This window comes from Salvelinus alpinus, chromosome 1, assembly GCF_045679555.1.
Source record: "Salvelinus alpinus chromosome 1, SLU_Salpinus.1, whole genome shotgun sequence".
Taxonomy (NCBI): domain Eukaryota; kingdom Metazoa; phylum Chordata; class Actinopteri; order Salmoniformes; family Salmonidae; genus Salvelinus; species Salvelinus alpinus.
Window position 1 is genome coordinate 21764421 of NC_092086.1, and position 12653 is coordinate 21777073.

A 12653-nucleotide genomic window follows, 5' to 3' on the forward strand; every position below is an offset into this window, starting at 1 on the left:
GTGTGTGTGTGTGTGTCTTACGCTGAAGCTATGGACGTTCTATTGTTCTATAATTCTCTGCTACTGCTCCCACTGTGGAGAGGACATGTGCTACACGCTCCGCTGTCATTCCTCACGCCCTGTGTGTGTGTATGCATGTGTTTGAGTTTGTGTCTGTGCGCCTGTGTGTATGCGTGTGTGTGTGTGTGTGTGTGTGTGTGTGTGTGCGTCAGCAGTCTGCGTGGTAAGACCCTGCTCACGTCGCCTGCAGCAGCAACAACAATTGCAGCAGTAGCAGCACCTTCCCTTGTCCTGCCCAGATTAATGGCTGAATAGGCTCTGCCCATGCCCAGCAGAGCCCCTCTCGCCGCCCCGACGGCGGGCATGCTGAAAGCGAGCAGGCTGGCATTATCGGGCACAGCCAGACTGCGCTGTGAAAGGGGATTACTCCGCCAATCGTCACGCTCACAAACACCACGACACCCCAGAAAAAACACTGTCTCCTCTCCCAGGCCAAACAACTCTCTCTATCTCTCCTCTCTTTCCCTTTCTCTCCCTTCTCTAAATCAGAGGGAAAATGTCTTGTTTAAACAAAGGATTCTTTCTTTTGTTTTTTTTCTCTCTCTCCCTCTGTAAACTAATTGACATAAATGAGTGAGCTTATTAATCATGACAAGCGAGAGAGAGAGAAAGAGAGAGAGAGACAGAGAGACGCGGACAGACAGAGAGAGAGACACGGACAGAGAGAGGGAGAGAGACACGGAGAGAGAGACAGAGAGAGACAGACAGACAAGGAGACAGAGAGAGACAGACAGAGAGAGAGAGACAGACAGAGCGAGAGAGAAAGAGACTGACAGACAGAGAGAGACAGACAGACAGAGAGAGAGACAGACAAACAGACAGAGAGAGAGAAAGGGAGAGAGAGAGGAGGAGCCAGTGTAATTATCACCCTCCTGCTCTCCTGTGTTATCTCAGAGATGTTTGCCCTCTTCTCTGTGTTTCATTCATTAACTTTGGATGTTCTAGAGGTTTCTCCAGGACCAAGCTGGTATGCACGGCAAATTTTTTAAACGTTTTGCAACATAAGATGAAAATAAGTGTTTCTAATTGGAGAAATTCAAGTAGTCCCTCCCTGTTTCAGTCCGTTTTCTTCCGTTTGATGCCAAATGAATTGTCCCAGGTCATTAAGCCTGCACTCCCCTCACTCCCTCCAGAGTTACTGCAGAGTGAGACAGACAGACCACAAAGCCCATTGTTCTAATGCAGAAAGTAAGACGTTCAACACTCAAAGCTGTTAGTCCGCCGTAAAAACAATTGGTGCACAAACGGATGCACACACACACACACACACACACACACACACACACACACACACACACACACACACACACACACACACACACACACACACACACACACACACACACACACACACACACACACACACACACACACACACACACGCATGCAGGCAGGCAGGCATACAGTAGACACACAGACCCTCACACAGACCCTCTCACAGACCCCCCACCACACGGCTCTAGAATGAACTGCATCTGATCACAAAACACACTGGCCAACACAAATGTGTCTGTCTTTCATTTAGCTTGTACCTCCATGCCCCCCCCCCCCCACCCCACCTCTGTCAGTTTTGCATGGAACTAAAGTGGGAGGGCAAGTGAGAGACAGGTGCAGGGCAGGAGAGACGAGTCACACCACCTGGACTGGTGATGATGTCATAGGGACAAAGGACGTGCATGTACACACAGTTAGGATCACCCAGTCTCTTTCTCTCTCTCTCACACACACACACACACACACACACACACACACACACACACACACACACACACACACACACACACACACACACACACACACACACACACACACACACACACACACACACACACATTAATGATGAATATAGGGTATCACTATCTTTTCTATGGCTATCTCTGGGGGAGGGTACTGTGTGGGTGGTGGGTTGTGGACGGGGGTGGTAGGGTGTGGACGGGGAGGGTACTGTGTGGGTGGTAGGAGGTGGACGGGGGAGTGTACTGTGTGGGTGGTAGGGTGTGGACGGGGAGGGTACTGTGTGGGTGGTAGGAGGTGGACGGGAGAGTGTACTGTGTGGGTGGTAGGAGGTGGACAGGGGAGTGTACTGTGTGGGTGGTAGGGTGTGGACGGGGAGGGTACTGTGTGGGTGGTAGGGTGTGGACGGGGGAGGGTACTGTGTGGGTGGTAGGGTGTGGACGGGGGTACTGTGTGGGTGGTAGGGTGTGGACAGGGAGTGTACTTTGTGGGTGGTAGGGTGTGGACGGGGAGGGTACTGTGTGGGTGGTAGGAGGTGGACGGGGGAGGGTACTGTGTGGGTGGTAGGAGGTGGACGGGGGTACTGTGTGGGTGGTAGGGTGTGGACGGGGGAGGGTACTGTGTGGGTGGTAGGGTGTGGACGGGGGAGGGTACTGTGTGGGTGGTAGGGTGTGGACGGGGGAGGGTACTGTGTGGGTGGTAGGGTGTAGACAGGGGAGGGTACTGTGTGAGTGGTAGGGTGTGGACGGGGGAGGGTACTGCGTGGGTGGTAGGGTGTGGACGGGAGTACTGTGTGGGTGGTAGGGTGTGGACGGGGGAGGGTACTGTGTGGGTGGTAGGGTGTGGACGGGGAGGGTACTGTGTGGGTGGTAGGGTGTGGACGGGGGAGGGTACTGTGTGGGTGGTAGGGTGTGGACGGGGGAGGGTACTGTGTGGGTGGTAGGGTGTGGACGGGGGAGGGTACTGTGTGGGTGGTAGGGTGTGGACGGGGAGGGTACTGTGTAGGTGGTAGGGTGTGGACGGGGGAGGGTACTGTGTGGGTGGTAGGGTGTGGACGGGGAGGGTACTGTGTGGGTGGTAGGGTGTGGACGGGGGTACTGTGTGGATGGTAGGAGGTGGACGGGGGTACTGTGTGGGTGGTAGGGTGTGGACGGGGGAGGGTACTGTGTGGGTGGTAGGGTGTGGACGGGGGAGGGTACTGTGTGGGTGGTAGGGTGTGGATGGGGGAGGGTACTGTGTGGGTGGTAGGAGGTGGACGGGGGAGGGTACTGTGTGGGTGGTAGGGTGTGGACGGGGGAGGGTACTGTGTGGGTGGTAGGGTGTGGACGGGGGAGGGTACTGTGTGGGTGGTAGGGTGTGGACGGGGGAGGGTACTGTGTGGGTGGTAGGGTGTGGACGGGGAGGGTACTGTGTGGGTGGTAGGGTATGGACGGGGAGGGTACTGTGTGGGTGGTAGGGTGTGGACGGGGAGGGTACTGTGTGGGTGGTAGGGTGTGGACGGGGGAGGGTACTGTGTGGGTGGTAGGGTGTGGACGGGGGAGGGTACTGTGTGGGTGGTAGGGTGTGGACCGGGGAGGGTACTGTGTGGGTGGTAGGGTGTGGACGGGGAGGGTACTGTGTGGGTGGTAGGGTGTGGACGGGGAGGGTACTGTGTGGGTGGTAGGGTGTGGACGGGGAGGGTACTGTATGGGTGGTAGGAGGTGGACGGGGGTACTGTGTGGGTGGTAGGGTGTGGACGGGGGAGGGTACTGTGTGGGTGGTAGGTTGTGGACGGGGGAGGGTACTGTGTGGGTGGTAGGGTGTGGACGGGGGTACTGTGTGGGTGGTAGGGTGTGGACGGGGGAGGGTACTGTGTGGGTGGTAGGGTGTGGACGGGGAGGGTACTGTGTGGGTGGTAGGGTGTGGACGGGGGAGGGTACTGTGTGGGTGGTAGAGTGTGGACGGGGGAGGGTACTGTGTGGGTGGTAGGGTGTGGACGGGGGAGGGTACTGTGTGGGTGGTAGGGTGTGGACGGGGAGGGTACTGTGTGGGTGGTAGGGTGTGGACGGGGGAGGGTACTGTGTGGGTGGTAGGGTGTGGACGGGGAGGGTACTGTGTGGGTGGTAGGAGGTGGACGGGGGTACTGTGTGGGTGGTAGAGTGTGGACGGGGAGGGTACTGTGTGGGTGGTAGGGTGTGGACGGGGAGGGTACTGTGTGGGTTACATCTGGTGGTTTTTCATGACCAGCAATAAATAACACACCATTTTGGATAGACTCTTATTTGCTTTAAATGTATATTTTTTATATGATAAAGTCCTTCTTTTTAAATGGCGATGCTTAACATTTCTGGAACATTTCATGGACATTTATGTTCCACCGTTAGTATGACTATTTCGTTTGATTCAGTTCTATCCCTCTGTTGCTTTGAGCCAGCTTGAAATAGATACAGTATATTAACATCTATGGTTGATTATGAACCGGGTAAAGTTCTAAGTGAGGTAACAGCCTCTGACAGATCTGTGATGGGGCTCTGATGCATGAAGGAGATGTTTCAGAGCGGTGGCTGTTTTCATTGTCTAAAGGCTTTAACATCGTCTCTCACTCCTTCTTTCTATCCTTCTCTGTCTCCTTCTCTCTCTACCTTATCTCTTCTTCTCTGTCTCCTTCTCTGCCTCCTTCTCTCTCCTTCTCTGTCTCCTTCTCTCTCTACCTTATCTCTTCTTCTCTGTCTCCTTCTCTGCCTCCTTCTCTCTCCTTCTCTGTCTCCTTCTCTCTCTACCTTCTCTCTCCTCTGTCTCCTTCTCTCTCTACCTTCTCTCTCCTTCTCTCTCTACCTTATCTCTCCTTCTCTCTCTACCTTCTCTCTCCTTCTCTCTCTCCTTCTCTGTCTCCTTCTCTCTCCTTCTCTCGCTCCTTCTCTGTCTCCTCTCTCCTTGTTTCTGTCCTTCTCTCTCTACCTTCAAGGTCCTTTGTGTTTGAAATGTAATCCTGGTAGATTGTGTAAATATTCTGCAGATGGGCTTGTTGTCATAGAACCAGGTGCCGAGTCTTGAAGGTCTCCAGTCAAATTGATCTTTGAACCCTAGAAAAGGGCAGCGAAGGGCAACAGCCAGTCAGTGTAGATAGAGGCCTTCAATCCAATGGAAATATCACATATTGGCCCTTTAAAAAATTGGGGCCTGTGTTATCTCTTGCTTCAGACGGAAGGAACATCTAGCTTCCTCAGCTCAGAGAGAGACAGCCATATGTTTAGAGGGAAAATTTCCTCCATTACCGCAATCCCCAAGACAGAGATAGTGTTCTATTGTTTACATTCGAAACCCAAGTAGTGAATATGACAAGCCGAGGCTGTATAGTTGTTAGTGTATATACAACACAACCAGCTGCATGGGACCTAAAGGATTATATGTCATTTCCACAGTCGTGACGGGACGACTCTAACTCAGTGATGTCTGGTCTTATCAGTCTCTCTCTCTCTCTCTCTCTCTCTCTCTCTCTCTCTCTCTCTCTCTCTCTCTCTCTCTCTCTCTCTCTCTCTCTCTCTCTCTCTCTCTCTCTCTCTCTCTCTCTCTCTCTCTCTCTCTCTCTCTCTCTCTCTCTCTCTCTCTCTCTCTCTCTCTCTCTCTCTCTCTCTCTCTCTCTCTCTCTCTCTCTCTCTCTCTCTCTCTCTCTCTCTCTCTCTCTCTCTCTCTCTCTCTCTCTCTCTCTCTCCCTCCCTCCCTCCCTCCCTCCCTCTCCCACACTCTCTCTCCCCCCACTCTCTCTATCGTTCTCTTTTTCTGTCTCTTTCTCTCTCTCCCTCCCAGCAGCCCCGGGGTATCCTCGATTCTCAGGGAGTCTCGCCCATACCTTCCTTCCCATGAGCCACTTGGATCACCATGCCAACAGCGGCGTCCTCTACGGGCAGCACCGTTTCTACGACACCCAAAAAGGTGAGTCGCAAACACATTAAAATTCAATCAGACGGAATTAAGATATTGAAATCCAATTGAACACAACAAAGTATGATGTAATTGGATAATGGATATTGCTAGCTATGTGGATGCCCACAGGGATATTACCTTAAATGTAATAATGTAATCCTGTCTTTTAGATTTGCTGCCTGGTTGGCCAATGGATGTTTTTTAAAGGGGAAGTTCAGGATTTTACAGCTGGATATTTCCTCAGCCTGAAAGTCGTCTATGGGCCAGTAAAAACTGTAATCCATGGTTTGGTTTTCTATTAAAACAGACACTACAAACTTCAGCTAACTTTATCCACTACTACCTAACAGTCAACGGAAGTGAATCTTTTTGTTAAAGGCCAAATCACCTCTAAGTAACATCAAACCAAATATGGAGTTGACTTCAGTTGATTTCAGTAGATTTGATCATGACATTTTAACAATTGCACACATTAGCCATTAACTTGTGAGCTAGTGGTGGCTAAAGAGCTAGTGGTGGCTAAAGAGCTAGTGGTGGCTAAAGAGCTAATGGTGGCTAAAGAGCTAGTGGTGGCTAAAGAGCAGGTGGTGGCTAAAGAGCTAATGGTGGCTAAAGAGCTAGTGGTGGCTAAAGAGCTAATGGTGGCTAAAGAGCTAGTGGTGGCTAAAGAGCTAATGGTGGCTGAAGAGCTAGTGGTAGCTAAAGACCTAGTGGTGGCTAAAGACCTAGTGGTGGCTAAAGAGCTAGTGGTGGCTAAAGACCTAGTGGTGGCTAAAGAGCTAATGGTGGCTAAAGAGCTAGTGGTGGCTAAAGAGCTAGTGGTGGCTAAAGAGCTAGTGGTGGCTAAAGAGCTAGTGGTGGCTAAAGAGTTAGTGGTGGCTAAAGAGCTAGTGGTGGCTAAAGAGCTAGTGGTGGCTAAAGAGCTAGTGGTGGCTAAAGAGTTAGTGGTGGCTAAAGTGGTTGACGTTTGTAGTGGCTGTTTAAAGGAAAACAAACCACGAATTACACTTTCTAACACAAATCTCTAAAATCCTGAACTTCCCCTTTAGGAGTCTGTTTCTTTTCTACTGAACAGAAATATAAATGCAACATGCAACAATTTAAATTATTTTACTGATTTACAGTTCATATAAGGAAATCAGTCAATTGAAATAAATAAATTAGGCTCTAATCTATGGATTTTACATGAATGAGCATTGGCACAGCATGGGTGGGCCTGGGAGGGTATAGGCCCATCCACTGGGGAGCCAGGTCCACCCACTGGGGAGCCAGACCCACCCACTGGGGAGCCAGGCCCATCCACTGGGGAGCCAGGCCCATCCACTGGGGAGCCAGGCCCACCCACTGGGGAGCCAGGCCCACCCACTGTGGAGCCAGGCCCCTTCCACTGTGGAGCCAGGCCCACCCACTGGGGAGCCAGACCCACCCACTGGGGAGCCGGGTCCAGCCACTGGGGAGCCGGGCCCACCCACTGGGGAGCCGGGCCCAGCCACTGGGGAGCCAGGCCCACCCAGTCAGAATTCGTTTTTCCCCACAAAAGGGCTTTATTACAGACAGAAATAAAGTTTCATCAGCTGTCCGGGTGGCTGGTCTCAGACGATCCCGCACGTGAAGAAGTCGGATGTGGAGGCCCTGGGCTGGCGTGGTTACATGTGGTCTGCGGTTGTGAGGCCGGTTGGACGTACTGCTAAATTCTCTCAAACGACGGCTTATGGTAGAGAAGTTAACATTCAATTCTCTGGCAACAGCTCTGGTGGACATTCCTGCAGTCAGCATGCCAATTGCACACTCCCTCAAAACTTGATACATATGTGGCATTGTGTTGTGTGAAAAAAACTGCATATTTTAGAGTGGCCTTATATTGTCCCCAGCACAAGGTGCACCTGTATAATGATCATGCTGTTTAATCAGCTTCTTGATATGCCACACCTGTCAGGTGGATGGATCATCTTGCTCACTAACAGGGGTGTAAACACATTTGTGCACAACATTTGAGAGAAATAATCTTTTCGTACGTTTAGAACATTTCTGGGATCTTTTATTTCAGCTCATGAAACATGGAACCAACACTTTACATGTTGCCTTTATATTTGTGTTCAGTATATATCATTGAAATATTTTATATTTATATAATTTGGAACTTTTATATCTTACAGAGAACTTCTATCTAAGAAGCCTTCCGTCCCAGCCCCCTCTCATCTCAGCCAATCACGGTCTTCCGCCCATCTCCAGGGCGGGGCCGGGACACCCTCAGGGCTCCTGCAGTCGGGACATGGACCCAGGGGGCGGAGTCAGCCTACACAAGGGCCTGAAGGAGGGGTCCGTCGAGAGAGGGGTGGTCCCCAGCACCAAGGACAAGGAGAGGCCCAGCAGCAAACAGGAGACCAAGGAGCGACAGCAGCACCACAGCCACCACCCCCAGCCCTCACATCCACACCACCACCACCCACACCCCGGCCACACACAGCCACACCCCCACCAGCAGCACCCCCAGTATCCACAGCACCCGGTCTCCCTGGAGGAGGTCAATAGCAGAGCCCTGGAGAGGCACATGGAGCACCAACAGACCCTAGGTATGACCAGAACCCTCAGCGCCTGCCTGCTCAACGGAAAGATGCAGAACGGGGGGGACTCTGGAACGGGTGGGGCCAAGGCTTCCATGACTAGCTATGGGGGGGAGGTGGTGGGGAGCAGGGGGGCTCAGACACAGGCCAGCCACAGACACATGGAGGGTGGGGGGAACGTCCGCTGCACCAAGGAAGGGGTGAGCGGCGAGATGAGGATCAGTGAGCAGCCTTCGGACTGTCTGGAGGGGAGGGGCCAGATGCTCCACCACGCCCTTCCCTACTCTGTGGCGCCTCCTCTACAAATGGGTTCAGCCGCTGGGGGAGGCCACCCCCACCTCCACCCCCACCACCACCCTCACCCGCATCCGGGGGGGTTCCACTGCCTTCAGCTCCACCCCAGCCATCCCCATCACCCACACACACACCACCACCCGGACTTCTTCTGCTCGCCTCCACCTGCCCCTCTAACCAACCCCTCGCCGCACGAGAGGGGAGGGGGAGGGGGGCGAGACCCCAAAGTGACAGGGCCCACGTTCATACCATCTGTAGGGGGAGGACACCTGGGGGACAAGTCCAGCGGGGACCCCTTCCAGATGGGCACCCCAACCGCCTGCCAGGGGTTAGTGGGTGGGGGCGGCAGTGCCAAGGACAAGGCCATGGAGAAGAGTGGAGGAGGGGCCCCCCCCAGTAACTGGCACAGGAAACAGCAACAGCAGCACCCATACAGAAAGGCTGAGAAGGCCCCGGACTGGATGCAAAGTCACCACCACCACCCCCAACAAACCCAGCCCCAACAAACCCAGCAGCCCCAGCCCCAACAAACCCAGCCCCAACAAACCCAGCCCCAACAACCCCAGCCCCAACAACCCCAGCCCCAACAACCCCTTCCCCAGCAGCCCCAGCCCCAGCAGCACCAAGCCGTGCGTTCCCGCAGCGTTGAATGCATCAATAGCGTGGGAGTGGACACCACCGATGTGTTCCGGCCCTCTCTTCCCCAGGGAGCCAAGGCCGGACACTCCCTCCCCCACTCAGTCAACACCTCCCCCTACAGAGACTGCTCCCTCCCGGGCCCCCTGCCTAACGCCTCACCCCTGGGGGGTCGGGGAGGTGCAGGCGGTGGTGCTGTAGGTGGGAGTTGTTCCTTACAGAGAGATGGTCAGAAGGTGGCCCGTATTCGCCACCAGCAGCACGGCGGGCCTGGCCCGGACGCCCCAGCAGCAGAGCTGAACCAGAGCAACAAACAGAACCAGAACCAGGACCTGAACAGGAAGCTGGAGATGGAGATGTCCCCGTACGGCTACAGCAACAGTGGGCAGGGACAGCAGCATCACCCCCAGCAGCCCCCGGTTCCTCCCTGGGCCATGAGGCCTCACCACGTCCACCCTGCAGAGGAGGAGCAGCAGCGGAAGGCCTACATGGAGTCTCTCAGTGGTGGCAGGCAACAGCCCCAGCAACAACCAGGGCAAGGTATGGGCCTCCCTCCTCATCCTTCTCCCCAGCCCCAGCCACCTCCACCCCCAGCCCCCTCTCAGCAGCAGCAAGACCCCCAGGTCGCCTCACAGGCCCAGGAGGAGAGCAGTGCCATGAAGAGCCTGCTGAAGTACAGCACCCAGCAGCAGCCCCTGCTCCTCTCCCAGAAGAGTCCCTTCGGGGGCCTGGGGAGCCTCAAATCCGGTGGCCCTGGTGGTCCTGGAGGTGGAGCCCCCGGGGTTAGCTGCACCCTGCAAGGCAGCAAACAACAACAGGCCCTACCCACCAGGAAGGGCCCGGCCAATGACGGCGAGCGCTCTGACTGTGGGGGGCGTGGCCGGGAGGTGGGCGAGGCGGTGGGTCACGGTGAGGGAGAGGTGCGCCAACCGCCTGTGGGCATCGCAGTCGCCGTGGCGAGGCAGAGGGAACCGTCCTGTCGCCCGGTGGACGCCCACCACAACAGCCGGCAGGGGCGGGTGCACCCCTCCATGAAAGGTACGGGGGTAACCTCCGGGCCTTTGGGGTCGCTTGCTTAAATAAACAGAAGGAGCAGGGGAACTGAGCAGAGATTATTTGTCTACGACCTTTGGAAGACCTCACTGATGAAACATAAACAGCGGGCTTTGCCAAAGCCTAAAGTAGAAACAGCTTTATTTGACTAAACAGTTAAAGGCACTGGGAAGAAAAGAGAGGAGGAGAGAAGTACATGGCAGGAGATCTGAGTCTGTGGCAGTAGAGCTGTAGTAGGTATGGTTGTCAGAGAGAGAGGCAGGTAGTAGAGTTAGTGTACCCTGGGAGTTAGTGTACCCTGGGAGTTAGTGTACCCTGGGAGTTAGTGTACCCTGGGAGTTAGTGTACCCTGGGAGTTAGTGTACCCTGGGTGTTAGTGTTCCCTGGGATTAGTGTACCCTGGGAGTTAGTGTACCCTGGGAGTTAGTGTACCCTGGGAGTTAGTGTTCCCTGGGATTAGTGTACCCTGGGAGTTAGTGTACCCTGGGAGTTAGTGTACCCTGGGTGTTAGTGTACCCTGGGAGTTAGTGTACCCTGGGAGTTAGTGTACCCTGGGAGTTAGTGTACCCTGGGAGTTAGTGTACCCTGGGAGTTAGTGTACCCTGGGACTTAGTGTACCCTGGGTGTTAGTGTTCCCTGGGAGTTAGTGTACCCTGGGAGTTAGTGTTCCCTGGGTGTTAGTGTACCATGGGAGTTAGTGTACCATGGGTGTTAGTGTACCCTGGGAGTTAGTGTACCCTGGGTGTTAGTGTTCCCTGGGAGTTAGTGTACCCTGGGAGTTAGTGTACCCTGGGAGTTAGTGTACCCTGGGTGTTAGTGTACCCTGGGAATTAGTATACCCTGGGAGTTAGTGTACCCTGGGTGTTAGGTAGAGAGTCCACCCTTAATGTTAGAGTTAGGTAGAGATCCCACCCTTAATGTTAGAGTTCGGTAGGGATTCCACCCTTAATGTTAGAGTTAGGTAGAGATTCCACTCTTAATGTTAGAGTTCGGTAGAGATTCCACCCTTAATGTTAGAGTTTGGTAGAGATTCCACCCTTGATGTTAGAGTTAGGTAGAGATTCCACCCTTAAGGTTAGAGTTAGGTAGGGTTTTCACCCTTAATGTTAGAGTTTGGTAGAAATTCCACCCTTAATGTTAGAGTTTGGTAGAGATTCCACCCTTAATGTTAGAGTTCGGTAGAGATTCCACCCTTAATGTTAGAGTTCGGTAGAGATTCCACCCTTAATGTTAGAGTTCGGTAGAGATTCCACCCTTAAGGTTAGAGTTAGGTAGAGATTCCACCCTTAATGTTAGAGGTCGGTAGCGATTCCACCCTTAATGTTAGAGTTTGGTAGAGATCCCACCCTTAATGTTAGAGTTAGAGATCCCACCCTTAATGTTAGAGTTTGGTAGAGATCCCACCCTTAATGTTAGAGTTTGGTAGAGATTCCACCCTTAATGTTAGAGTTTGGTAGAGATTCCACCCTTAATGTTAGAGTTAGCGATTCCACCCTAATGTTAGAGTTTGGTAGAGATCCCACCCTTAATGTTAGAGTTAGAGATACCACCCTTAATGTTAGAGTTTGGTAGATATCCCACCCTTAATGTTAGAGTTTGGTAGAGATCCCACCCTTGAGGTTAGTTTTAGATAGAGATTTTTGCGGTGCAGCGACTGAGTGTTGGGGGTTAGGGCTCATCAGGGGATAGGTGGTGAAGACCTCTCCCTGAACTGATATTTGTCTCCTAGGACCTCCTCGCTCCATGTACCCCTCAGACCCTGCAGGAGAGGAGGAGAGGAAGAGGATGAGTGGAGAGCGGATGGGTCTGACCTGCCTGGACCGAGACAGAGAGGCCTACATCAGGTGAGACTCAGTCTGACGTTACTCAGCAATATGACATCATCATACACAGCGGGGCAACTTTCTGATTACAGACGTCAACAAGAACAAAACGTCACTATACGCTTGGAAAGAGGATATGTCACAAACAGCAACATGTAAACATATTACTGGAGACACCCTACCAGTTTTGGAGGCAGCGTTGTGTTTGCTAGCATAGCGCGGTAACGGTATCTACCTAACAGTAAATAAGTATATTGTTTCACCCCACAGTTAACCTCACTAGGGTATGTGGGACGGTAGCGTCCCACCTCGTCAACAGCCAGTGAAACTGCAGGGCGCCAAATTCAAAACAACAGAAATCCCAAACATTCCTCAAACATACAAGTATTTTACACCATTTTAAAGATACACTTGTTGTAAATCCAGCCAAAGTGTCCGATTTCAAAAAGGTTTTACGATGAAAGCACACCAAACGATTATGTTAGGTATGAGCCAAGTCACAGAAAAAGACAGCCAAATTTCCAGCCAAAGAGAGGAGTAACAAAAAGCAGAAATAGAGATAAAATGAATCACTAACCTTTGATGA

General features: G+C 52.9%; 1 protein-coding gene across 9 annotated transcripts in view; it reads left to right on the forward strand.

The window, feature by feature from the left end:
• Positions 1–12653, forward strand: part of LOC139571262 (BAH and coiled-coil domain-containing protein 1) — a 202419-nt gene that overhangs the window by 120110 nt on the left and 69656 nt on the right. For 6 of the 9 annotated variants that reach the window (XM_071393974.1, XM_071393965.1, XM_071394000.1 and 3 more), the window contains 3 exons: positions 5581–5706; positions 7854–10229; positions 11974–12088. In XM_071393974.1, coding sequence (XP_071250075.1) covers positions 5581–5706; positions 7854–10229; positions 11974–12088 — 2617 coding nt within the window. The remainder of the gene's footprint in view (positions 1–5580; positions 5707–7853; positions 10230–11973; positions 12089–12653) is intronic. The other 3 variants (XM_071393981.1, XM_071394037.1, XM_071394027.1) reach the window with 1 other exon arrangement.